Source organism: Oncorhynchus mykiss, chromosome 25 (genome assembly GCF_013265735.2).
Source record: "Oncorhynchus mykiss isolate Arlee chromosome 25, USDA_OmykA_1.1, whole genome shotgun sequence".
In the NCBI taxonomy this organism is placed as follows: Eukaryota; Metazoa; Chordata; class Actinopteri; order Salmoniformes; family Salmonidae; genus Oncorhynchus; species Oncorhynchus mykiss.
The window spans coordinates 34,181,538-34,207,981 of NC_048589.1; the positions used below are offsets into that span (position 1 = coordinate 34,181,538).

Below are 26,444 nucleotides of genomic sequence, written 5' to 3' on the forward strand. Positions count from 1 at the left end.
TCTAGTCAAGTTACACCTCCTCCCACCAGTCTGATCTAGTCAAATCATACATCCTCTCCTCTCACCAGTCTGATCTAGTCAAGTTACACCTCCTCTCTCCAGTCTGATCTAGTCAAGTTACACCTCCTCTCCTCTCACCAGTCTGATCTAGTCAAGTTACACCTCCTCTCCTCCCACCAGTCTGATCTAGTTAAGTTACACCTCTCTCTAGTCTGATCTAGTCAAGTTACACCTTCTCCCACCAGTCTGATCTAGTTAAGTTACACCTCCTCTCTCTAGTCTGATCTAGTCAAGTTACACCTCCTCTCTCCAGTCTGATCTAGTCAAGTTACACCTCCTCTCCTCTCACCAGTCTGATCTAGTCAAGTTATACCTCCTCTCCTCCCACCAGTCTGATCTAGTCAAGTTACACCTCCTCTCTCCAGTCTGATCTTGTAAAGTTACACCTCCTCTCCTCTCACCAGTCTGATCTAGTCAAGTTATACCTCCTCTCTCCCACCAGTCTGATCTAGTCAAGTTACACCTCCTCTCTCCAGTCTGATCTTGTCAAGTTACACCTCCACTCTCCAGTCTGATCTTGTCAAGTTACACCTCCTCCCACCAGTCTGATCTAGTCAAGTTACATCTCCTCTCCTCCCACCAGTCTGATCTAGTCAAGTTACACCTCCTCTCACCAATCTGATCTAGTCAAGTTACACCTCCTCTCCTCCCACCAGTCTGATCTAGTCAAGTTACACCTCCTCTCCCCCCACCAGTCTGATCTAGTCAAGTTACACCTCCTCTCCTCCCACCAGTCTGATCTAGTCAAGTTACACCTCCTCTCCTCCCACCAGTCTGATCTAGTCAAGTTACACCTCCTCTCCTCCCACCAGTCTGATCTAGTCAAGTTATACCTCCTCTCACCAGTCTGATCTAGTCAAGTTACACCTCTCTCCAGTCTGATCTTGTCAAGTTACACCTCCTCTCCTCTCACCAGTCTGATCTAGTCAAGTTATACCTCCTCTCTCCCACCAGTCTGGTCTAGTCAAGTTACACCTCCTCTCTCTAGTCTGATCTAGTCAAGTTACACCTCCTCCCACCAGTCTGGTCTAGTCAAGTTACACCTCCTCTCCTCCCACCAGTCTGATCTAGTCAAGTTATACCTCCTCTCTCCCACCAGTCTGGTCTAGTCAAGTTACACTTCCTCTCTCTAGTCTGATCTAGTCAAGTTACACCTCCTCCCACCAGTCTGATCTAGTTAAGTTACACCTCCTCTCTCTAGTCTGATCTAGTCAAGTTACACCTCCTCTCTCCAGTCTGGTCTAGTCAAGTTACACCTCCTCTCGCTAGTCTGATCTAGTCAAGTTACACCTCCTCCCACCAGTCTGATCTAGTCAAGTTACACCTCCTCCCACCAGTCTGATCTAGTCAAGTTACACCTCCTCTCCTCCCACCAGTCTGATCTTGTCAAGTTACACCTCCTCTCTCTAGTCTGATCTAGTCAAGTTACACCTCCTCTCTCCAGTCTGGTCTAGTCAAGTTACACTTCCTCTCCTCTTTCTCCTACCACTCCCCGTCTCTGTTCGCTCAGCAACATTGTGAGGAATAGAACACAGGTAGTGTTAGGACATGAACAGCAGCACTATGTATGTCTGGTTTGTTTGTTTCCATGGCCACAGTGCAGTTTGAAACTGATATAAACAACCTATCAATCAAAAGACTGAACGGGACACTCCAGCAGAGGTCATTCGTCCGCCCCTCTGTGTGCTGTGACCAATCACAGGACGTTTCTACAGTATGGGGATAGGATGGAATCGAGGTTAGGAGGAGGAGCCTGTAATTCCACCCAATTAACGGACAACATACTGGACATGATCTCAGAGTTACAGAACTAAAGGGATCCAATAAATTACCTCCCAAAAAAACATGGAGGAGGGGAGAGGGAGGGAGTCAAGAAGCAATAGGCCTCCACCTCCAAGCCTTGATGGGTCAGAGTGAGGGGGAGGCAGCAGCCAGGTGGAAGGAGGGAGGGTAGTGTTAGGATGTGAGAGGACTGGGCATGGCCGGGTGAGTGGCAGGGGGAGGGGTAGATGGATGGGCAGTGGGGTAGGTTTAAGAATAGTTACAGGAGGTGTCTTACTTTGGGTGTGGGGCAGGAGGCAGTGGAGAGGCGCGAGGTGGCCTGGGCACGTGGCGACTCGGAGGGCGTGGTGCTCAGAGAAGTTGTGTCTCTGGGAAGAACCTGCACACCCCTAGAGATTATGCTGTCTGGGATCTATGAAGAGAGAAGTTATATATCTAGTTATATTTACTACACACACACACACACACAGAAAAAGAGAGCGGGTAAGCAATATCTACAACACACACAAGTAGTTATCTTATCCTCGCACAGTAAATGAGAGGAAAGCTGTGTGTACAAACAGCACTGTAATCTCTACTATAACACAGATAAAAGACACCTCGAAAGCACACACAGATTGGTCAGTCAGTCTGGCCAGTCAGTCATCTGTTTTCTGATTGGCCAGGTAGACTTTTGTAATAACTGTAACAATATAAATACATTCTAAACATCATTAAACACTAGTTCCAGATGCATGTTAAACCCTGTGTGTGTGTGTGTGTGTGTGTGGCTGCAGTGCGAGTGTGAGCCTGAGTGTGAGCCTGTGAGGAGACAGACAGGCCAGGCAGGCCCACAGTTTCCCCCCAGGGCTGCTGCTGTGGATGTGTGGATCTGCGACTGTGATCCGCATGGCTCATTTGAGCGGTGCTAGTGGGCCCATAGGCTTTACTGGCAGCCCAGCACTGAACCCCACTCTGCTAATTAGCAACACAGGCTAACTCAGTTAGCGCTAATAACACTGTCCGGGCTACACCTAGCGATACACCACCCGTCATGACCTATACAAGATGGGGTGAATCTCAAAAGTCCTTCTTCATTCCTCGCCTCCTCACCTCCTAAGATTCCTCTCCTCGGGAGAGGACGGGATCGAGCACTTTTGAGATACATGGTGCTCAAGTTTGCAGGGAGGAATTATGGGATGGGTGAGGTGCAGAGTACAGTGGTATGTGATGTAGGAGCGACGTGTGACATGAGGGTGGGTGGGTGGGCAGATTTGAGGGGTCTTACCGTTACCGGCTGGTCTCCAGAGCAGGAGCAGGTGTAATGAGGTGGGGCAGGGGGGAGGTTAGATACCAGACCAGGTAGATAGTGGCTACCTTTAGCCATGACAACAGCATGGTTATGGTGCTGGGGCTTCCCCTTCTGGTGATGGATGGTCAACACAGGATGAAACATGAATACACACATAATAGGCACACACACACGCATATACACACAGGCATACACACACAGGCATATACACACACACACACACGACAGGTAAACACACACACTGACGTACTGATGTATCAAAATGAAGGCTTAGCACACGTGCGGTAATGCAGTGAACAGGAAGATTGGTTTCTAATGCAGCAAACACAATACATGTATTCTGAGACCTAGCTCCATTCTTCCTCTCTTATCACTCACTCTCCATTTTCCTCTCCACCCATTCATCTTCCTCTTTTCCTCTTCCTCTATCCCTCTATTTCTGCTAGATCTCTCTTCTTTTCTCTGGGTCAAATGATCATAATTCATTTTATAAAGAACTTCTGGGCTGAAATATCCATGTTGAAGTTAACTTGAGAATTCTAACATGAGAAACAGCAACAGGCCATTGTGTGTTTACCTTGGCAGCGATGGCGGCGGCGGTGATGTGCGAGTTGTGTCCGTGGGAGTGGGAGTGGGTGTGGTGGTGGTGGTGGGCGTGGTGGTCCTCGGTGGACACCAAGCATCTGTCCTTCATCTTCTCATCATCCTCATCATCATCATCATCATCATCCTCACACTGCACACCCTTATAATAATAATAGACTTTATTAAGAAAACACCACAACTCACGATGCTGGATGTCATAAATGGATAAAAGAACCACTGTAAAAGCATCTACAGCTATTAATTCAGATAAAAGTTAAGTACTGCTACAAACGGAGAGACTTCTGGGAGTGGAAATTATGTGATTATGGTGCAGGAAATAAGCATTGTGAAGCAGTTTTACTTCATGTAGGGACCTCCTCTCATTAGCATGTCGGGACGTCCTCTCATCAGCATGTCGGGACCTCCTCTCATCAGCATGTCGGGACCTCCTCTCATCAGCATGTAGGGACCTCCTCTCACTAGCATGTAGGGACCTCCTCTCATCAGCATGTCGGGACCTCCTCTCACTAGCATGTAGGGACCTCCTCTCACTAGCATGTAGGGACCTCCTCTCACTAGCATGTCGGGACCTCCTCTCACTAGCATGTAGGGACCTCCTCTCACTAGCATGTAGGGACCTCCTCTCACTAGCATGTAGGGACCTCCTCTAACTAGCATGTAGGGACCTCCTCTCACTAGCATGTAGGGACCTCCTCTCACTAGCATGTAGGGACCTCCTCTCACTAGCATGTAGGGACCTCCTCTCACTATCTTGTAGGGACCTCCTCTCACTATCTTGTAGGGACCTCCTCTCACTATCTTGTAGGGACCTCCTCTCACTATCTTGTAGGGACCTCCTCTCACTATCTTGTAGGGACCTCCTCTCACTATCTTGTAGGGACCTCCTCTCATTGTCTTATAGGGGCCTCCTCTCATTGTCTTGTAGGGGCCTCCTCTCATTGTCTTGTAGGGGCCTCCTCTCATTGTCTTGTAGGGGCCTCCTCTCATTGTCTTGTAGGGGCCTCCTCTCATTGTCTTGTAGGGGCCTCCTCTCATTGTCTTCTAGGGGCCTCCTCTCATTGTCTTCTAGGGGCCTCCTCTCATTGTCTTCTAGGGGCCTCCTCTCATTGTCTTCTAGGGGCCTCCTCTCATTGTCTTCTAGGGGCCTCCTCTCATTGTCTTGTAGGGGCCTCCTCTCATTGTCTTGTAGGGGCCTCCTCTCATTGTCTTGTAGGGGCCTCCTCTCATTGTCTTGTAGGGGCCTCCTCTGAATTTCATTTAAGAACCTCCTCTCATTAAGAGTAGGGACATTTCATTATCAGTAGGGACCTCTCAATATATAATGTAGGACCTCCTGTTAATATCATGTAGGACCTCCTCTCATTACCATGTAGGGCCCTAAATTATCATGCAGGGTCCTGTCATTATCATGTAGGGACATCCTCTCATTATCATGTATGGGTGTCCTCTCATTATCATGAATGAGAGCATTATCATGTAGGAACATCTCATTATCCTGTAGGGTCCTGTCATCATCATGTAAGGCCCTCTCATTATCCTGTAGGGTCCACTCATCATCATGTAGGGTCCTCTCATTATCATGTAAGGCCCTCATTATCATGCGGTGTGGGATGTGTTTATCACCCTCTGTTTCTTCAAAAAATAAATAAACGCAATGGAGGAGAGCCAAAGAGTGTCACCTTGTCCTCTGTCTGGGTGCAGGCAATGCTGTTGAGGGTGAGGGGTGGGGAGAGGGGCGGTGGGGGTGAGGGCAGGTCCTCCAGAGCCTCATGGACATCCTTCACCTTCACAACCGCATCCCTCAGCAGGTCAATGGCGTGGGGCAGAGCTGGAAGAATGAACTGGAAACACTCCTGTAGGAAGAGAGTTAGGGGTCAGAGGTCAATGAGAGTACACACACACACACACACCAGATTTTACCTGTGAGCCCTTCTTGCTGCCAGGTAGGTTGATGATGAGGGTTTTGCCTCTGATTCCACAGACAGGCCTGGAGAGCATGCCCAGAGGTGTGACCTGAAGGGAGCCCATCAGCATAGCCAGGGCCATCCCTGGAGCCTCGCGCTCTATCACCTCTTTGGTGGCCTGCAGCATCGGGAAGTAGGAAGGGACAGAGTGAAAGGGAACACTGGTTACAGTACTGAACAAATATTACATTCACCTTCAGCAGGGTCAGGGATGGGCAACAAGGTCTAAGGCCAGGGCTGAGATTACAGCCTAACTGGCAACAAGGTCTAAGGCCAGGGCTGAGATTACAGCCTAACTGGCAACAAGGTCTAAGGCCAGGGCTGAGATTACAGCCTAACTGGCAACAAGGTCTAAGGCCAGGGCTGAGATTACAGCGTAACTGGCAACAAGGTCTAAGGCCAGGGCTGAGATTACAGCCTAACTGGCAACAAGGTCTAAGGCCAGGGCTGAGATTACAGCCTAACTGGCAACAAGGTCTAAGGCCAGGGCTGAGATTACAGCCTAACTGGCAACAAGGTCTAAGGCCAGGGCTGAGATTACAGCCTAACTGGCAACAAGGTCTACGGCCAGGGCTGAGATTACAGCCTAACTGGCAACAAGGTCTAAGGCCAGGGCTGAGATTACAGCCTAACTGGAAACAAGGTCTAAGGCCAGGGCTGAGATTACAGCCTAACTGGCAACAAGGTCTAAGGCCAGGGCTGAGATTACAGCCTAACTGGCAACAAGGTCTAAGGCCAGGGCTGAGATTACAGCCTAACTGGCAACAAGGTCTACGGCCAGGGCTGAGATTACAGCCTAACTGGCAACAAGGTCTAAGGCCAGGGCTGAGATTACAGCCTAACTGGCAACAAGGTCTAAGGCCAGGGCTGAGATTACAGCCTAACTGGCAACAAGGTCTAAGGCCAGGGCTGAGATTACAGCCTAACTGGCAACAAGGTCTAAGGCCAGGGCTGAGATTACAGCCTAACTGGCAACAAGGTCTACGGCCAGGGCTGAGATTACAGCCTAACTGGCAACAAGGTCTAAGGCCAGGGCTGAGATTACAGCCTAACTGGCAACAAGGTCTAAGGCCAGGGCTGAGATTACAGCGTAACTGGCAACAAGGTCTAAGGCCAGGGCTGAGATTACAGCCTAACTGGCAACAAGGTCTAAGGCCAGGGCTGAGATTACAGCCTAACTGGCAACAAGGTCTAAGGCCAGGGCTGAGATTACAGCCTAACTGGCAACAAGGTCTAAGGCCAGGGCTGAGATTACAGCCTAACTGGCAACAAGGTCTAAGGCCAGAGCTGAGATTACAGCCTAACTGGCAACAAGGTCTAAGGCCAGGGCTGAGATTACAGCCTAACTGGCAACAAGGTCTAAGGCCAGGGCTGAGATTACAGCCTAACTGGCAACAAGGTCTAAGGCCAGGGCTGAGATTACAGCCTAACTGGCAACAAGGTCTAAGGCCAGGGCTGAGATTACAGCCTAACTGGCAACAAGGTCTAAGGCCAGGGCTGAGATTACAGCCTAACTGGCAACAAGGTCTAAGGCCAGGGCTGAGATTACAGCCTAAATGGCAACAAGGTCTAAGGCCAGGGCTGAGATTACAGCCTAACTGGCAACAAGGTCTAAGGCCAGGGCTGAGATTACAGCCTAACTGGCAACAAGGTCTAAGGCCAGGGCTGAGATTACAGCCTAACTGGCAACAAGGTCTAAGGCCAGGGCTGAGATTACAGCCTAACTGGCAACAAGGTCTAAGGCCAGGGCTGAGATTACAGCCTAACTGGCAACAAGGTCTAAGGCCAGGGCTGATATTACAGCCTAACTGGCAACAAGGTCTAAGGCCAGGGCTGAGATTACAGCCTAACTGGCAACAAGGTCTAAGGCCAGGGCTGAGATTACAGCCTAACTGGCAACAAGGTCTAAGGCCAGGGCTGAGATTACAGCCTAACTGGAAACAAGGTCTAAGGCCAGGGCTGAGATTACAGTGTGAGTGATGTTGTTGCATGTGTGTTTGTCTGACTCTCCTACCATGGCCTGCTGTAACTATACAGTGGCTTGCGAAAGTATTCACTCCCCTTGGCATTTTTCCTATTTTGTTGCCTTACAAACTGGATTTAAAATAGATTTTTGGGGGGTTTGTATCATTTGTATCATTTACACAACATGCCTACGACTTTGAAGATGCAAAACATTTTGTATTGTGAAACAAACAAGAAATATTGAGCATGCATAACTATTCACCCCCCCAAGGTCAAAACGTTTTGCCGCAATTAGAGCTTCTTGGCGTATGTCTCTTGGGGTATGTCTCTATAATATTGGCACATCTAGCCACTGGGATTTTTGCCCATTCTTCAAGGCAAAACTGCTCCTGTAAGTTTGCTGTTAACCAGGGGAACACATCCATCTTTAGGTCATACCACAGATTCTCAATTGGATTGAGGTCTGGGCTTTGACTAGGCCATTCCAAGACATTTAAATGATTCCCCTTAAACCACTCGAGTGTTGCTTTAGCAGTATGCTTAGGGTCATTGTCCTGCTGGAAGGTGAACCTCCGTCCCAGTCTCAAATCTCTGGAAGACTGAAACAGGTTTCCCTCAAGAATTTCCCTGTATTTAGCGCCATCCATCATTCCTTCAATTCAGTTTCCCAGTCCCTGCCGATGAAAAACATACCCACAGCATGATGCTGCCACCACCATGCTTCACTGTGAGATGGTGTTCTCGGGGTGATGAGAGGTGTTGGGTTTGTGCCAGACATAGCGTTTTCCTTGATGGCAAAAAGCTCAATTTTAGTCTCATCTGACCAGAGTATCTTCTTCCATATGTTTGGGGAGTCTCCCACATGCCTTTTGGCGAATACCAAACATGTTTGCTTATTTTTTTCTGGCCACTCTTCCATAAAGCCCAGCTCTGTGGAGTGTATGACTTAAAGTGGTCCTACGGACAGATATTCCAATCTCCGCTGTGGAGCTTTGCAGCTCCTTCAGGGTTATCTTTGGTCTCTTTGTTGCCTCTCTGATTAATGCCCTCCTTGCCTGGTCTGTGAGTTTGGTGGGTGGTCCACTCTTGGCAGGTTTGTTGTGGTGCCATATTCTTTAAATTTTTTAATAATGGATTTAACGGTGCTTGGTGGGATGTTCAAAGTTTCTGATATTTTTTTATCACCCAACCCTGATCTGTACTTCTCCACAACTTTGTCCCTGACCTGTTTGGAGAGCTCTTTGGTCTTCATGGTGCAGCTTGCTTGGTGGTACCCCCCTGCTTAGTGGTGTTGCAGAACAGGTGCATGTACACTGAGATCATGTGACAGATGATGTAACACTTAGACTGCACACAGATGTACTTTATTTAACTAATCATGTGACTTCTGAAGGTAATTGGTTGCACCAGATCTTATTTAGGGGCTTCATAGCAAATGGGGTGAACACACGCACCCATCACTTCTATGTTTTTTCTTTTTTAGAAATATGTCATTTTTTACATTTTACTTCACCAATTTGGACTATTTTGTTTATGTCCGTTACATGAAGTCCAAATAAAAATCCATTTAAATTACAGGTTGTAATGCAACAAAATAGGAAAACTGCCAAGGGGAATGAATTCATTTTGCAAGGCACTGTATATGTGAGTGAGTGAGATGTTAGTAAAATTCCTGAACTAAATGTTTCCATTATTATAGATTGCAGCCGGGAGCAACAAGAGGAAGTGATGCGATGTGTGTGGACCCAAAAAGGACAGGAAGACACAAAACACATACATCAAGTGCAAGAAATACATTTGCACCACACACAGTAGAACTCTGTCCCTCTTGGTGTGTAGACCGGTCTTAATTTGTGTTCAATGGGGCTCATTTATCATTTCCATAAAATACTGTATGTAAAATGTGTCCTTCCAATTTGTTCAGTTCAAAGCAATAAACATCAATAGAGATGAAAACCTTGTTTCATTTATATTTGTTCAAGATAAACATGATTTATTCCACCCATGTCAAAACAACAAATAGCTGCTTTATCGATAAATGTGATCTAGCAGGTAAATGGCAAATATTAACCATGTATGCTGTCTATAATGCTTGTAATTGGTATCAACATCTAAGTATTACGTAATACGTATTTGTGTAAATTGTTATGGCTGTATTGTTTTAAAACCCCAATTATGTTGTGGGTCCATCAGATCTACATTGGGTGAATAACAAAAACATGAACATCACAAGGTTTAAGAGAAGTGACGTTGTGTGCCCTTGAGATGAATGACAATTCAAACATGCACATTATTAAAAAAGAAGAAAAAGATAAGGACATATCAAAGAGAGGGGGAAGGGGGAGAGAGAGAGAGGGAAGAATGAGAGAGGGAGGGGGAGAGAGAGAGGGAAGAATGAGAGAGGGAGGGGGAGAGAGAGAGAGGGAAGAATGAGAGAGGGAGGGGGAGAGAGAGAGGGAAGAATGAGAGAGGGAGGGGGAGAGAGAGAGGGAAGAATGAGAGAGGGAGGGGGAGAGAGAGAGGGAAGAATGAGAGAGGGAGGGGGAGAGAGAGAGGGAAGAATGAGAGAGGGAGGGGGAGAGAGAGAGAGGGAAGAATGAGAGAGGGAAGAATGAGAGAGGGAAGAATGATAGAGGGAGGGGAGAGAGAGAGAGAAGAGGAAGAGAGAGAGAGAGAGAGAGAGAGTGGGGGGGGAGTCAACCTCCACAGCCAGCAGTAATCTCCAGGGAGTCACAAGCGCTTTCCCATCACATGCACACACACAAGCAAATGAACATGCACTCATACACATACACAGAGTCAAACATAAGATAAAACACTCTCTCAACCCTAAAATATGACACACACATTGACAACGTATGCAAAATACACAATATGGAAAATAACAGTGGAAACAAAAACATGTATTTATCCGTACTGTGAAAAACCTGACAAAACACAAGATAATCTATGGTTTGACAAACACAACTCTCACATAAACATGCACATTGACCATGCAGGTGCCAACCAACACACACATGTGCACGCATAGCTACCAGCTTACACTAGATCTAGGGTCAACAGTCATCCACTCACATGGACACAAACACAAACTTTGGGGTCCCCATGTACCTCGGGCGTGACATCACGGGGGGCGAACCCTGTTCCTCCGGTGGTCAGAATCAGGTTCAGCTCCTTCTCATCACACCAGTCCACCAATGTCTCCTGAGGACAGAGTGCAGAGAGACACACCATTGGCTGGCAGCAGTGTAAATCACAGAGGTGACCACTCCATTGGCTGGGAGCAGTGTCAATCATATAGACAACAACAGACACAGGTTCAGGATAGAATACTAAAGCGCTGGGTGAATCTCAATTGTCTTTCCTTGATTCCTAGCATCCTCCCTTTTCACCTCCCTTTTCTCAAATTGCATTGGAGGAGAAGATCAGAGGGGACAAACCTTGGATCTTGTCCTCTAATGTGCCTGGAAAAGGAGGCAAGGAGAGAGGACGCAAGAAATCAAAGAAAGACCATTAAAATTCACCCACTGTGTGGGACAACTGTTTCCAAGACAGAAGGGTCTAACAATAACAACTCTTCAATGTAGGCCTTGTGAGAGAATACATGTGAGAATCCAAAATACTGTCACCTTTGAACTATAGCCTGCGGTGGGCTCTAGGGGGCAGCATGCAGTTAGAGTAGAGACAGCGAGAGAGAGAGAGAGAGAGAGAGAGAGAGAGAGAGAGACAGAGAGCGAGAGAGCGAGAGAGCGAGAGAGCGAGAGAGCGAGAGAGACAGAGAGACAGAGAGACAGAGAGACAGAGAGACAGAGAGACAGAGAGACAGAGAGAGCGAGAGAGGGGAGGGATGGGCAGAGAAGTTGGAGGGACAAAGAGGGAGAGAGGAAGACAGAGAGAGATCAGGAGAGAGAGAACGCAAGATGGAGACGAAGAGGAAGAGAGAGAGCGAGAGAGAGAGAGAGAGAGAGAGAGAGGGAGGGAGGGAGTAAGAGGGAGCGAGGAAGGGAGAGAGAGAGAGAAAGCAAGAGAGAGAGACAGCGAGAGAGAGAGACAGCGAGAGAGAGAGACAGCGAGAGAGAGAGACAGCGAGAGAGAGGCAGCGAGAGAGAGGAGGGATGGGGAGAGAAGATAGAGAGACTAAGAGGGAGAGAGGAAGACAGAGAGAGATCAGGAGAGAGAGAGAACGCAAGATGGAGAGACGAAGAAGAAGAGAGAGAGAGCAAGAGAGAGAGAGAGAGGGGGAGGGAGGGAGTAAGAGGGAGCGAAGAAGGGAGAGAGAGAGAGAGAGAGAGCAATAGAGGAGGGAGAGAGATATTTACCTTAATCTCATCTATCTCATCTGGGACTATTTTGTAGGAAGATATGACGCCTCCAAGCCTGTGGATGAGAAACAGAAAAACAACAACAAGATCATAGTTAGTTCATATTCAGTCTCAACAAACTCACTAGAGACGGAAAGAGAGAGGGAGGGAAGAGGAAAACAAAACGGGGAGTGGAGAAATATGGAGACAGTAAGTAGGAGTGGGAGTAAAAGGAGAAGTGGTAAAACTGAGAGGAAGAAAAAAGGGTTATCCTGAACTGTACTCTAAGTTATGAGCCATATGTATGTGCAGGTCAAAGAAAATGGACTCTCCAAAACAGACATTAAAGACAACAGCGATAAGTAGTCAGTATTAGCTATTTTTAGAGAGTGATAGTGATTCACTGAGAAAATGCCACGAGACTGTTAGTTCAAGTCAAATCATGTCCACTGGCGCCTACCAGTGGAAGACGTATTTACCACAACAGGGCAAGAACGACACAGTAAAGCCCAGTATGAAGTCTTCTCCTCAGAACTATAGTCAGACAAAAATATCATTTTTCTCAGCTCTTTAAATGATAAAATTGTAAAAACCACAATACACAGAAATATTGAACACAATGAACATACAACCATCAAAACCTCATTCTAGAGGGAATTCAGTCCACTGTCAAAAGGAAATCCATCCAAAGTGGGTCACAGCATGCTAAATTGAGACATTCGAAAATGAGAATTTGTTCAACAAAACTAATCAGGATTTCCTTAATCCAGTTGTCAGAGAAACTACTTGTGTTGTGTGTGTGGATTGTGTGTTATGTGTTGGGGTGAGGTGAGGTACGCAAGCGACTCAGGAGCTTCTAGGGAAAGTAGACACACACAAAAGGGTGAAATTCCAAGATGCAGACGTGGTTTGTTGTCCTCTCGTTTACTTTTTGTATATATTCAAATGTATTATTCAATCTCTTTTTCCATTTTAAATTAAACATACCTTCCGGTAAACCGCCTCACTCAATGTGACACGGATCCGCTATTGTTTTAGACCCTATAGCCAAAACTTTCATCAGAAGGTAGCCAGATAATTAGCTAAGTTAATAGCCATTTAGTCATTGTTAGCCACTGCTAGCGGACTTTACCCTCTGCTCAGGCACCAGCCGTTTATTTAGCCTGGATAATACCTGGCAGCCTCGGACTGTTTTTCTCCACGACAACGCCAGATTCCTGCCGACCATTGATCATCACAGCTAGCTATCTTCAACTGAGTGACCCAGCCACGAAGCTAACCCTGAGCCAGGCGCATCTCCCGGCTAGCAAACGAAATTCCCACAACTACAATACCTCTTTTGCTATTTGGCCAGGTCCCTTCGTCGTCCCTTCGTCGACACGGTGCCACGCCGTACCACCACGACTGACCCGCACACGTAACTCCACCAACCCCGATGTCCTTGCCGTGTCTGAATCCTGGCTTAGGAAGCCCACCAAAAATTCTGAGAATTTCATACCCAACTACAACATTTTCCATCAACATAGAACTGCCAAAGGGGGAGGAGTTGCAATCTATTGCAGAGATAGCTTGCAAAGTTCTGTCACAGTTTCCAGGTCTATGCCCAAACAGTTCGAGCTTTTAAAAATGAATCTCTCCAGAAATAAGTCTCACTGTTGCCGCCTGTTATAGACCCCCCTCAGCTCCCAGCTGTGCCCTGGACACCATATGTGAATTGATTGCCCCCCATCTATCTTCAGAGTTCGTTCTGTTAGGTGACCTAAACTGGGATATGCTTAACATCCCAGCAGTCCTACAATCTAAGATAGATGCCCTCAATCTCACTCAAATTATCAAGGAACCCACCAGGTACAACCCTAAATCCGTAAACATGGACACCCTCATAGATATTATCCTGACCAACTTGCCCTCCAAATACACCTCTGCTGTTTTCAATCATGATCTCAGCGATTACTGCCTCATTACTTGCATCCGTGATGGGTCCGCGGTCAAACGACCACCCCTCATCACTGTCAAACGCTCCCTAAAACACTTCTGCGAGCAGGCCTATCTAATCGACCTGGCCCAGGTATCCTGGAAGGATATTGACCTCATCCCGTCAGTTGAGGGTGCCTGGTCATTCTTTAAAAGTAATTTCCTCACCATCTTAAATAAGCATGCCCCTTTCAAAAAATGTGGAACTAAGAACAGATATAGCCCTTGATTCACACCAGACCTGACTGCCCTTGACCAGCACAAAAACATCCTATGACAGACTGCAATAGCATCGAATAGTCACTGCGATATGCAACTGTTCAGGGAAGTCAGGAACCAATACACACAGTCAGTCAGGAAAACAAAGGCTAGCTTTTTCAAACATAAATTTACATCCTGTAGCTCTAACTCCAAAAAGCTTTGGGACACTGTAAAGTCCATGGAGAACAAGAGCACCTCCTCCCAGCTGCCCACTGCACTGAGGCTAGGTGACACGGTCACCACCGATAAATCCATGATAATCGAAAATTTCAATAAGTATTTCTCTACGTCTGGCCATGCTTTCCTCCTGGCTACCCCAACCCCGGCCAACAGCTCCGCACCCCTCGCAGCTACTTGCCCGAGCCTCCCCAACATCTCCTTCACCCAAATCCAGATCGCAAATGTTCTGAAAGAGCTGCAAAACCTGGACCCGTACAAATCAGCTGGGCTAGACAATCTGGACCCTCTCTTTCTAAAATGATCTGCCGCCATTGTTGCAACTTCTATTAATTTAGTCCAAGATCCCTAAAGATTGGAAAGCTGCCGCGGTCATCCCCCTCTTCAAAGGGGGTGACACTCTAGACCCAAACTGTTACAGACCTATAGCCATCCTGCACTGCCTTTCTAAAGTCTTTGAAAGCCAAGTTAATAAACAGATCACCGACCATTTCGAAACCCACCGCATCTTCGCCGTTGTACAATCCGGTTTCCGAGCTGGTCATGGGTGCACCTCCAAATGAGCTTCAATGCCATACAACACTCCTTCCGTGGCCTCCAACTGCTCTTAAACGCTAGCAAAACCAAATGCATGCTTTTTAACCGTTCGCTGCCCGCACCCGCCTGCTTGACCAGCAACACTACTCTGGATGGTTCTGACCTAGAATACATGGACAACTACAAATACTTATTTTCCACCATATTTTGCAAATAAATTCATAAAAAATCCTACAATGTGGTTTTCTGGATTTTTTTTTCTCATTTTGTCTGTCATAGTTGAAGTGTTGAAGTGTACCTATGATGAAAATTACAGGCCTCTCTCATCTTATTAAGTGGGAGAACTTGCACAATTGGTGGCTGACAATACTTTTTTGCCCCACTGTAGGTGTCTGGCTAGACTGTAAACTCTCCTTCCAGACTCATATCAAACATCTCCAATTCAAAATCAAATCTAGAATCGACTTTCTATTTTACAACAAAGCCTCCTTCACTCAAGTCGCCAAACTTACCCTAGTAAAACTGACTACTCTACCGATCCTAGACTTCGGCGATGTAATCTACAAAATAGCTTCCAGTACTCTACTCAGCAAACTGGATGCAGTCTATCACAGTGCCATCCGTTTTGTTACCAAAGCGCCTTATGCCACCCACCACTGCAACCTGTATGCTCTAGTCGGCTGGCCCTCGCTACATATTTGTCGCCAGACCCACTGGCTCCAGGTCATCTACAAGTCTATGCTAGGTAAAGCTCTGCCTTATTACAGCTCACTGGTCACGATAATAACACCCACCCGTAGCACGTGCTCCAGCAGGTATATCTCACTGGTCATCCCCAAAGCCAACACCTCCATTGGCCGCCTTTCCTTCCAGTTCTCTGCTGCCAGTGACTGGAAGGAATTGCAAAAATCGCTGAAGCTGGAGACTTTAAACATCAGCTATCTGAGCAGCTAACCGATCGCTGCAGCTGTACATAGTCCATCTGTAAATAGCCCACGCAATCTACCTACCTCATCCCCATATTGTTTTTATTTACTTTGCTGCTCTTTTGCACACCAGTATCACTACTTACACACCATCATCTGCTCATCTATCACTCCAGTGTTAACCTGCTAAATTGTAATTCCTTTGCTACTATGGCCTATTAATTGCCATACCTCCTCATGCCATTTGCACACACTGTATATAGACTTTCTTTTTTTTCTATTGTGTTGAATGTATGCTTGTTTATTCCATGTAACTCTGTGTTGTTGTTTCTGTCCCACTGCTTTGCTTTATCTTGGCCAGGTCACAGTTGTAAATGAGAACTTGTTCTCAATTAGCTAACCTGGTTACATAAAGGTGAAATTATATACTTTTTAAATAAAATAAAAACACACACACACACTTGGAATGACCCTTTCAGCAGTAGTAAAGTGGTGTTAAAAGAGAAGGTGGTATCATCTCATCAGTTTGTCTATAACATCAGTGATGCTTGTCGATGATTTGATTGGGGGAATGTTACTCCCAAAACTCCAGATTATTCTGGCCTAAGGGGATAGAGAAGGAGGAGGCCATTCGGAACAGCTGGAGAGAAGTAACGACAGAAGATGGGAAGAGGGGGAGAAAGAGGGAGGGACAGAAAGAGATTGGTGTGTTTTATATTTACATAAGGTTGAGCGGTGTGTGTGTGAGTGTGTGTGTGTTAACCGCTGTCCCTGTCTACAGCTGCTGAGTCCCAGCTGTGCAGATCTGCTCTGTTCTGGGACAGCTACATTAATAAATTCAATCTACTATGCACTCTCCCTCCCTCTCTCTCTCTTTGCCTCCCTCCCTCTCCAGCCTCCCTCCCTCCCTCTCCAGCCTCCCTCCCTCCCTCCCTCTCCGGCCTCCCTCCCTCCCTCCCTCCCTCTCCGGCCTCCCTCCCTCCCTCTCCGGCCTCCCTCCCTCCCACTCCGGCCTCCCTCCCCCCTCCCTCCCACTCCGGCCTCCCTCCCTCCCTCCCACTCCGGCTTCCCTCCCTCCCTCCCACTCCGGCCTCCCTCCCTCCCTCTCCGGGCTCCCTCCCTCCCTCTCCGGCCTCCCTCCCTCCCTCTCCGGCCTCCCTCCCCGGCCTCCCTCCCTCTCCGGCCTCCCTCCCTCCCACTCCGGCCTCCCTCCCCCCTCCCTCCCACTCCGGCCTCCCTCCCTCCCTCCCACTCCGGCTTCCCTCCCTCCCTCCCACTCCGGCCTCCCTCCCTCCCTCTCCGGGCTCCCTCCCTCCCTCTCCGGCCTCCCTCCCTCCCTCTCCGGCCTCCCTCCCCGGCCTCCCTCCCTCTCCGGCCTCTGTCTCTCCTCCATCTCATTAACTACTCTGTCAGGCCAGCTAAAAGCTACACTTGAACAAGTCTCTCAAGTGTGCAGACGTGCAGATACATTAACTACCCGTTCTATCTCCCCATTGCTCTTTAATTGTCCCTCTTCATCCATCTCTTTATCTCCATCCCTTGTGATGGACTCTAACCCATCAGTGTCCGGAGCGGGGAACAGGTATCTAGCTCCAAGTCATTCATGTGAAGGAGACGTAAAAGTCATTAGTGTGAGCGTGGTTGATCCCCCATCTATTCTCATCTGCTCTCATTAGCGAGAGAGAGAGAGAGAGAGGGGGGAGGAGAGAGAGAGAGACAGAGAGGGGGAGAGAGAGACATTACCAGAACCCTGTTAGTGAGTGAAACAGGTTTAAAGGGTGATGTATCAAGAGCCCATCCTCTCTCCCTCCCTCCAATCCTATTTCTGTCTATCCCTGCCAACAGTCATTAGCGACTCAGAGCATCCTGTCCCTTGATCACAGCACCGCCACACACGGTCACTCACTGTCACTCACTCACACTACACTGACACTAACACACACATAGACACACTACATACGCATTATTTTTTTGATGCAATTCATTTTAACTTTCTGACTGCATTGTTGGGAAAGGGCTCGTAAGTAAGCATTTCATGGTAAAGTGTAATGTAATTTAAGTTAAATGTTTATTTTTATCTTTATTTAACTAGGCAAGAACTTAAGAACAAATTCTTATTTCCAATGACGGCCTGTTCAGGGACAGAACGACAGATGTGTACCTTGTCAGCTCGGGGGTTTGAACTTGCAACCTTCCAGTCACTAGTCCAACGCTCTAACCACTAGGCTACCGTGCCGCTACTTTTTGCAGGGCCACACCGTGTGTGGGTAGTGTTTGTCTCTCTCTATGTGTGTGTGTGTATGTGTGTGCGTATCTGTGTGTGTGCATCCAAGTTTATGAGTGTCTTTAACTGGTGTACTAGTGTACAGCCCCAGACTGTGTATGTGTGTAGTAGTCAGGTGTTGGAACAGTGGATGGATCCTAGCGTACAGCCCCAGACTGTGTATGTGTGTAGTAGTCAGGTGTTGGTACAGTGGATGAATCCTAGCGTACATCCCCAGACTGTGTATGTGTGTAGTAGTCAGGTGTTGGTACAGTGGATGGATCCTAGCGTACAGCCCCAGACTGTGTATGTGTGTAGTAGTCAGGTGTTGGAACAGTGGATGGATCCTAGTGTACAGCCCCAGACTGTGTATGTGTGTAGTAGTCAGGTGTTGGTACATCCTGCATGGACATCCTTGCAGTCTGGGCATTAGAAACCACTTAGCTAGCCTTGCCTTTAGCTAGCATTACAGTCTAGGCACGGGGAGGGAGGTGTCATGGAGTCATCTATCACAGCCATCCTCTGGTGCCTCAATGGTCCACAACACACACAGGTGCCTCAATGGTCCACAACACACACAGGTGCCTCAACGGTCCACAACACCAGGACACACACACGGTGCCTCAATGGTCCGTTCCACAACACACACAGGTGCCTCAACGGTCCACAACACCAGGACACATACACACACACACACACACACACACACACACACACGGTGCCTCAAATGGTCCACAACACCAGGACACACACACGGTGCCTCAATGGTCCGTTCCACAACACACACAGGTGCCTCAACGGTCCACAACACTAGGACACACACACACACACACAGTGCCTCAAAGGTCTACAACACGATGCTGCCCTCGTGATATCAATTGTGGCACCAGAATAATTGGACCGAGATTATTTGATTATTTAAATGGCACGTTACACACTGGTACCTGACCCTTAACTCTGCGAGGATAGAGGGAGGGAGGTTGACATGGCTGGATGGAGGGTGAGAGAGAAAGATGCAGAGGGAAGGAGGGAGAGGGATGAGGAAGAGAGAGAGAGAGACAAGATGATTGTGGACTTCAGGAAACAGCAGAGGGAGCACCCCCCTATCCACATCGACGGGACCACAGTGGAGAAGGTGGAAAGCTTCAAGTTCCTCGGCTTACACATCACTGACAATCTGAAATGGTCCACCCACATAGACCTCGGGAGGCTAAAGAAATTTGGCTTGGCACCTAAAACCCTCAAACTTTTATAGATGTACAATTGAGAGCATCTTGTCGGGCTGTATCAACACCTAGGACAGCAACTGCATAGGCCACAACCGCAGGGCTCTCCAGAGGGTGGTGTGGTCTGCACAACGCCTCACCGGGGGCAAACTACCTGCCATCCAGGACACCTACAGCTTCCGATGTCATAGGAAGGACAAACAGACAATCAAGGACAACAACCACCGGAGCCACTGCCTGTTCACCCTGCTATCATCCAGAAAGCAAGGTCAGTACAGGGGCAACAAAGCTGGGACGAAGAGACTGAAAAACAGCTTCTATCTCAAGGCCATCAGACTATTAAATAGCCACCTCTAGCACATTAGAGGCTGCTGCCCCAAATACAGTGGGGCAAAAAAGTATTTAGTCAGCCACCAATTGTGCAAGTTTTCCCACTTAAAAAGATGAGAGAGGCCTGTAATTTTCATCATAGGTACACTTTAACTATGACAGACAAAATGAGAAAAGAAATTCCAAAAAAATCACATTGTAGGATTTTTTATGAATTTATTTGCAAAATTTCAACCACTCCACAAATGTCTTGTTAACAAACTATCGTTTTGGCAGGTCGGTTAGGACAACTACTTTGTGCATGACACAAGTCATTTTTCCAGGACGACTTTTAAGGCTGTCTTTAAAGATTTGATCTCTCGCTCCAAAATGAGGAGCTCCTGGAGGGTTAAATTTGAATGAGATTTGTTGGTCCATCAGCTGATTCTGGAGGCTGGGTCCATGGCTTTGAAGGCTTCCTACAACCTGACTTCTCTTGCCTTGAAGTTTGTGCCCCTGTCAGCCAGGATCTCGTAGGGTTTCCTCCGTCGGGCGATAAACCGTCATAGGGCCATGAGGAAGGTTTTAGTATCCAAACTCTCCAGTATGTCCAGGTGGACACATCTAGTTGTCAAACACTTGAATAGAATGCCCCAGCGCTTTTCCACTCGACGACCTAGCTTGATTGTCAAGGGGCCAAAGCAATCTACTCCTGTTGACCAGAAAGGTGGTTTGAGGAGGCGCAAGCGAGCAGGGGGGTAAATCTGCAATTTTAGGCACAGTGACTCCGGCCTGCCATCTCTGACATTCCCTGAAGGCGTATTTGTGCTTACAAATGGCTCCTCATCCTCCAAGTAACCAGTACTTACGCCTCATGTCCCCATACTCTCTCTGGCCCTGGGTGGAGAAGCCTGAAGCCTCTCATCATAACTCTTGATGAGGAGGCTGGTAATAGGGTGTCTGGAGTCAAGTATAATTGGGTGGATAGCATTGGGATCCAAGACTTCTGCTTGGAGCGCCAAATTCAAATTAAATTACTAAAAATATTGAATTTTCATGAAATCACAAGTGCAATATAGTCAGATTTCAAAAAAGCTTTTTGGCGAAAGCATACCAAGCGTTTATGTAAGGACATCTCTCTCAGCAGACAAAACATTACAAACAGCTAGCAGCAAAGTAGATTGGTCACGAAAGTCAGAAAAGCAATAAAATGAATCACTTACCTTTGATGATCTTCGGATGTTTGCACTCACGAGACTCCCAGATACACAATAAATGTTCCTTTTCCTTATTTTTATATTCAAAATACCTCCATTTGGTTGGCGCGTTATGTTCAGAAATCCACTGGCTCTAGCGGTCACGACGGGGCAGACGTCAATTTCCAAATGTTTTTTTTAATATATTATCAATAACATTTCAACCGGACTGGTAGCTTCTTCAATAGGATAGAGAGAGAAAATGTCTGCTCCACTCTGTTGGTGCATGCAAAACGCTGCTGGCACCCAGCCATCCAATGACGCAATGTTATCTTTCTCGCTCATTTATCAAAATAAAAGTCTGAAACTATGTCTAAAGACTGTTCACACCATGTGGAAGCCATAGGAAAATGAATCTGGTTGATATCCCTTTAAATGGAGAGAAGGCATGCAATGGAACAGAGAGCTTTCAGGAAAAACAGCACTTCCTGGTTGGATTTTCCTCAGGTTTTCGCCTGCAATATCAGTTCTGTTACACTCACAGACAATATTTTAACAGTTTTGGAAACTTTAGAGTGTTTTCTATACTAATCTGACAATTATTAGCATATTCTAGATTCTGGGCCTGAGAAATAGGCAGTTTCATTTGGGTACATTTTTCATCTAAACATCAAAGTACTGCCCCCTACACTCAAGGGTTTTACCACGAGTAACGTCATCAGCAGGATTGTTTACGCTGTCAACATACCTCCAGTCCTGGACTTCTGTTAGGTCTTGGATTTCCGCAATGCGAGTCCCGACAAACACCTTATACCTGCAGGACTCCGACTTGAGCCAGGTCAATACAGTGGTCGAATCACTCCAGATGACCCTTTGAATTGGCAAGGTGAGCTCGGTTCAAAGGTAGAGGCCAACTGGGATCCGGAGAGGATAGCGCTGAGTTCCAGTCTAGGCATTGACAACTGCTTCTTGGGTGGACCTGGCCATGACAAAGGAAACATGGGTGTGGCCTGCCTTATCCTCCATTCTTAGATTGGAGCGAGCTTATGTGGAGGTTTCCTACGTGTCACAGAACACATGCCGTTCTAGGCATGATCCCAGTTGGTCAGCACAGGGTGGTACATGGCATTTGGGCTTCAGCGAGCTCTGATAACTCTTTCCCAACAGATCCATTGTTCCACTAGGTCAGCCGACTGAATTGGTCCATCCCAGTCCCTCCTGGTCTGCCACAGGTCCTGGACTAAAACTTTGGCCCGGGTTGTATATGGCAGGATATACCCAAGGGGGTCATATTGACTGGCCAGGGTCCAATAGATGGTGCGCAGAGTGGAAGTTTTGGTACTCAGGGCTGAGCGGTGCTTCTACCCCAGGGTGTCCGGTATGCAGCTCCATCTCAGTCCTAGAGTGGGCTCCTCTGGGTTAGCACCAGACTGCGAGGGCCATAGTTCACTGCTACTGGACCTGGCAGGTGCTGGATAACCTCCGCTCTGTTACTAGCCCACTGTCGGACCTCAAATCCCCCTTTGGACAGGAGATTCCGTACTTTATCAAGGAGTGCTTTTTCTTCAGCCATAGATGGGACGCTCTGTAAGCAGTTATCCACATAGAAGGCATTGTCCACTGAATCCCATACTTCTGGGTCACTGTCTGGGTGCTCCCCTGCGTGTCTCTGCAGAGCGTATATGGCACAGCAAGGACTGCGGGTGGTGCCAAATGGGAGTACTTGCCATTCATAGATTGTGGCATCTGCGTCTCGTTCCATATCTCACCACATGAACCGGAGCAGTGTAGTGTCGGAAGGCATCAGACGAATCTGATGAAACATGGCTTTGATGTCTCCACTGTTGGCTGTGGAGTGCTGCTGGAACCGGAGAAGGACACCGAGCAAGGAAAGACGGTTGGAAGGTTGGTCTGGGGAGTAGACAGTCATTCAGGCTTTGACCAGCAGCTTGGAATGAAAAGTTGAAGACAAGTCTGTACTTTCCACCGTGTTGATGGATAACATGGTGAGGGAGATACCAGGATTCGCTGAGTGAGTTTCCCTCTTCGTGCGCTGTCACTTTGGTGACATAGCCTGCCGTCACATGAATCGCTCGGTTACAAACTTCAACAAGCTCAGGATTCTTCACAAGGTGTCGCTCCGTTCCACACAGTAGGGGGAGTACAGCCCGTGTTGTGGTTGCCAGAGGAGGATGGTTGGGCACCCGTAGCAGTGGGGTCGCGTACCTCTGAACGCCATCCATTTCAGTGGTGGTGGTGTGCTTCTCCAGGTCTAATGCATAGGAGTCATGTTTCGAGTGGGTGACCTCCTGTAGCTTCAGGTTGGAGAAGGTGTCCATCTTCCAGAGCATCTACACATTCCGAATGAGGTCAGTGGCTGGACAGGGGGATGGAGCTGGTTTGCTTCTGGTGAAGAGGACTTGCTGTGACTGTACAGCTTGGGTGGAGAGAAGTAGATGGGCTGGACCTTGCACAGCCCAACCTAAGGACGTATGGACAGCAACGGGCCCAACTTCTGGTCCAGCTCGTATAGGCTTGGTCGGGGTGACAAGATGTGTGTGTGTGGTCTGACCCAATCAGGATGAGTGGCGCAGCCCTGGTCAGGTTAGGAAGAGGCAATCCTCGGAGATGAGGACATTGTTTCTGTAGAACACTTACCAGGTAGGAGTGCTCTGCGAGATTCAGGCCATCTGCCGTGAAGGCATTGGTGATGTTATAGGCTGTTTCCTGAAGGTGAAACGCTGAAGGTCACAGCAGAGCCTTTCACTTGGATAACATCATGTCGTACCGTTCTGAGATTAAGGATCTCGGGGGCCCCCTCCAGGTTAAGCTGACGGGTGGCCGCCGGGAGAATGATTGTTCTTTCAGACCCATCATCAAGAATGGCTCCTCCCTTCACTTTGCAGAGTGACCTTGACCACCTTCAACATGACCCTTGGAGAAAGGTTCTGCTGGTCGAGGTATGGCATACTCCGCTCCTTCTGTGCTTGGGGAATTACATCATGCAACACTGAGATGGATTTCCTTACAGCGATTGCAGGGTTTCCTCAATGTGCAGGTCTCTGCCTTATGGCTACGGGCACACTTGTAGCATCGCTCGCCTGAAGTGATCCAGGCCTTCAATTGAGGTTGAGTGAGCTTTTTTACCCTGGGGCAAGCCAAGGAAGTGCCCCTTACTATTGCAATAGTATGGCTGGAATTTGACGTTCTTGCTCCTGAGAGAGGTCTTATTCCTGGTTCCGGTTGGATTCACTATTTAAGTACATGGTAGTGGGATTTTGCCTTTTCTGTCCCTCCTGGCATTCAAACTCCTTCCTTCCCCAGAAGGCTATGGCTGAGATCGTGGCCTGGTGAGCCATGCTCTTTGCCCTTGCCTTCACCTTCAACCATGCGGCAGTGTATGGTGTTGCAGAGTGCATAAAGGATTTGGCCAGCTAGTATGCACTGGGAAACCGCAAGTAATCCATCAGTACTTGGTATTTGTAGCATTTTGACAGATGACTGTGAATACCCAGTAGGCTCTCCAATACCATTTCCAAAAGGACAAATTCACTCTCCTTTCGCCTCTCAAAGTATGGCAGTTTGGGTCTGAGAATTCCATAGGCTGAGGCTATTAGCAGTTTCATAATGTTGGCTCCCTCTTCTGGTTGCGTGAAGGATAAACTCGGGACTGCTGATGAGCTCCCTGTGGACTCATTGGGCCTGTCCCAGACCTTTCATTGGTGGCAGCCGGAATTGGGTGAGAGCCCACCTGATGGTTGATGACTGGGCTGGCCCAGGCCCTAGACGAGGGGAACGTTTGCTGTGGTTGGTAATTGGCGAAAAGTCAAAGGAGTGGTACTTTGTCTAGATTAAGGAGGAATGCTAACTTGTGTCACTGGTATAGAGGGTGTTGGCGGAGCAGCCTGTCCCCCGTGCTGGCTGTTGACCTCGAAGCCTTCAGGGACTGTGTGCCATGTTGTACCAGAAGAGCAGATTGGGAAAGAAAGGCAGACAGGTCAGGTCCATGTGGAGAGGTGGTCAGGTCAACTCCCTGTTCGTTCCTCTCCGGGAAGGATGAGACCATCCGTGCTCATTTTCCTCCACCGCTAGTAGTTTCATCCTCTCGTAGGACAGCGGTCTGTGAATCGCTGAGGGCTAGTGAATGGCGGCTGCCATGGCCACTTCCAAAGGGGTATCCACTGGTCAAACTCTCATTCTGTCTTCAGTGCCTCAACGATTTCCCATTAGTTAAGGGATGAGCGGAGCCTGCCTCAGGAAGCTGGTTGACCGTTGCGTTGGGAATTATCTCCCCCATGGATTTTTCCTGTAGATCACTTTCCTGTCCCAAAGCAGTTTCTGGTCCTTGGCTTGAAGGGGATGATTGATGGCTGAAACGTACAATTAATCCATCGCACTTTGAGCTCTGGTGGGCTTGACCTTTGATGTGGGAAACTCAACCACATAATACTTAAGATAAAGACCAGACAAGCACCTGGTTCTGGTGCTGCTGGTGGTTGAGGATGAAGCCTTCTTTGTTGGTTTAGGCTTAGCTCCTGGATCTTATATTTGTTCCAAGACCTTTCCTGCAGCTGCTCTTTTCTCCTCTCTTCTTCCTTCCAGTGGAGATAATTCTTCCTTCTCCTCCTCCATTTCCTTTTCACCTGTCGTTCAGTCATTATCTGGCTCGAAGGACCATTGAAAGATTAGTGGAATCAGTGTGGGTGGCTGGACAGGTAGGATGACTGACAGTCAAGGTGAACAGGTGGTCACAGGCCAGGTGACAGATGAATGGATGAGACAGACAGGAATTCCTTTAACCATAAAGTGGTATATTTACTGGGTAGTGTGGATTCATGGACGCACAGAACTTCTGGATTAGACGGAGTTAAGGAAGAGAAAGCAGCGAGATCGGGCGATGGCGATTTCCTCCTTTTATGGAGTTGAGATCTGTCAGACATTTCTACCAGACCTAATTAAAGCACCCCTGGCCCAGCTGAGCAAGTGGCCATGAATTAAAGGATTCTTCCACCAACTCCATGGGCATTTTCTACAGTCAATGTCAAGAACATTGAACGTTTCTTCAAGTGCAATTGCAAAAACCATCAAGTGCTATGATGAAACTGGCTCTCATGAAGACCGCCACAGGAAAGAAAGACCCAGAGTTACCTCTGCTGCAGAGGATAGGTTCATTAGAGTTAACTGCACCTCAGAATGCAGCCCAAATAAATGCTTCACAGAGTTCAAGTAACAGACATCTCAACATCAACTTTTCAAAAGGAGACTGTGTGAATCAGGCCTTCATGGTCGAATTGCTGCAAAGAAACCACTACTAAAGGACACCAATAAGAAAAAGAGACTTGCTTGGTCCAAGAAACACGATCATTGGGCATCAGACCGGTGGAAACCTGTCCTTTGGTCTGATAAGTCCAAATGTGAGATTTTTGGTTCCGTCCGCCGTGTCTTTGTGAGACTCAGCGTAGGTGAACGGATTATCTCTGCATGTGTGGTTCCCACCGTGAAGCAAGGAGGAGGTGTGATGGTGCTTTGCTGTGACACTGTCTGTGATTTATTTAAAATTCAAGGCACACTTAACCAGCATGGCTACCATAGCATTCTGCAGCGAT

General features: G+C 47.8%; 1 protein-coding gene across 14 annotated transcripts in view; it reads right to left on the reverse strand.

Moving 5' to 3' along the window:
• Positions 1-26,444, reverse strand: part of gphna (gephyrin a) — a 117,370-nt gene that overhangs the window by 63,362 nt on the left and 27,564 nt on the right. For 8 of the 14 annotated variants that reach the window (XR_005039491.1, XM_036962399.1, XM_036962402.1 and 5 more), the window contains exons 3-9: positions 11,988-12,045; positions 10,744-10,872; positions 5,660-5,821; positions 5,419-5,592; positions 3,711-3,878; positions 3,110-3,244; positions 2,120-2,254 (exon numbers count right to left, since the gene is read on the reverse strand). Coding sequence is in view for 13 of the 14 variants with exons in the window: in XM_036962399.1 (XP_036818294.1) it covers positions 2,120-2,254; positions 3,110-3,244; positions 3,711-3,878; positions 5,419-5,592; positions 5,660-5,821; positions 10,744-10,872; positions 11,988-12,045 (961 nt within the window). In the remaining variant the exon portion in view is untranslated. The remainder of the gene's footprint in view (positions 1-2,119; positions 2,255-3,109; positions 3,245-3,710; positions 3,879-5,418; positions 5,593-5,659; positions 5,822-10,743; positions 10,873-11,987; positions 12,046-26,444) is intronic. The other 6 variants (XM_036962400.1, XM_036962411.1, XM_036962406.1 and 3 more) reach the window with 4 other exon arrangements.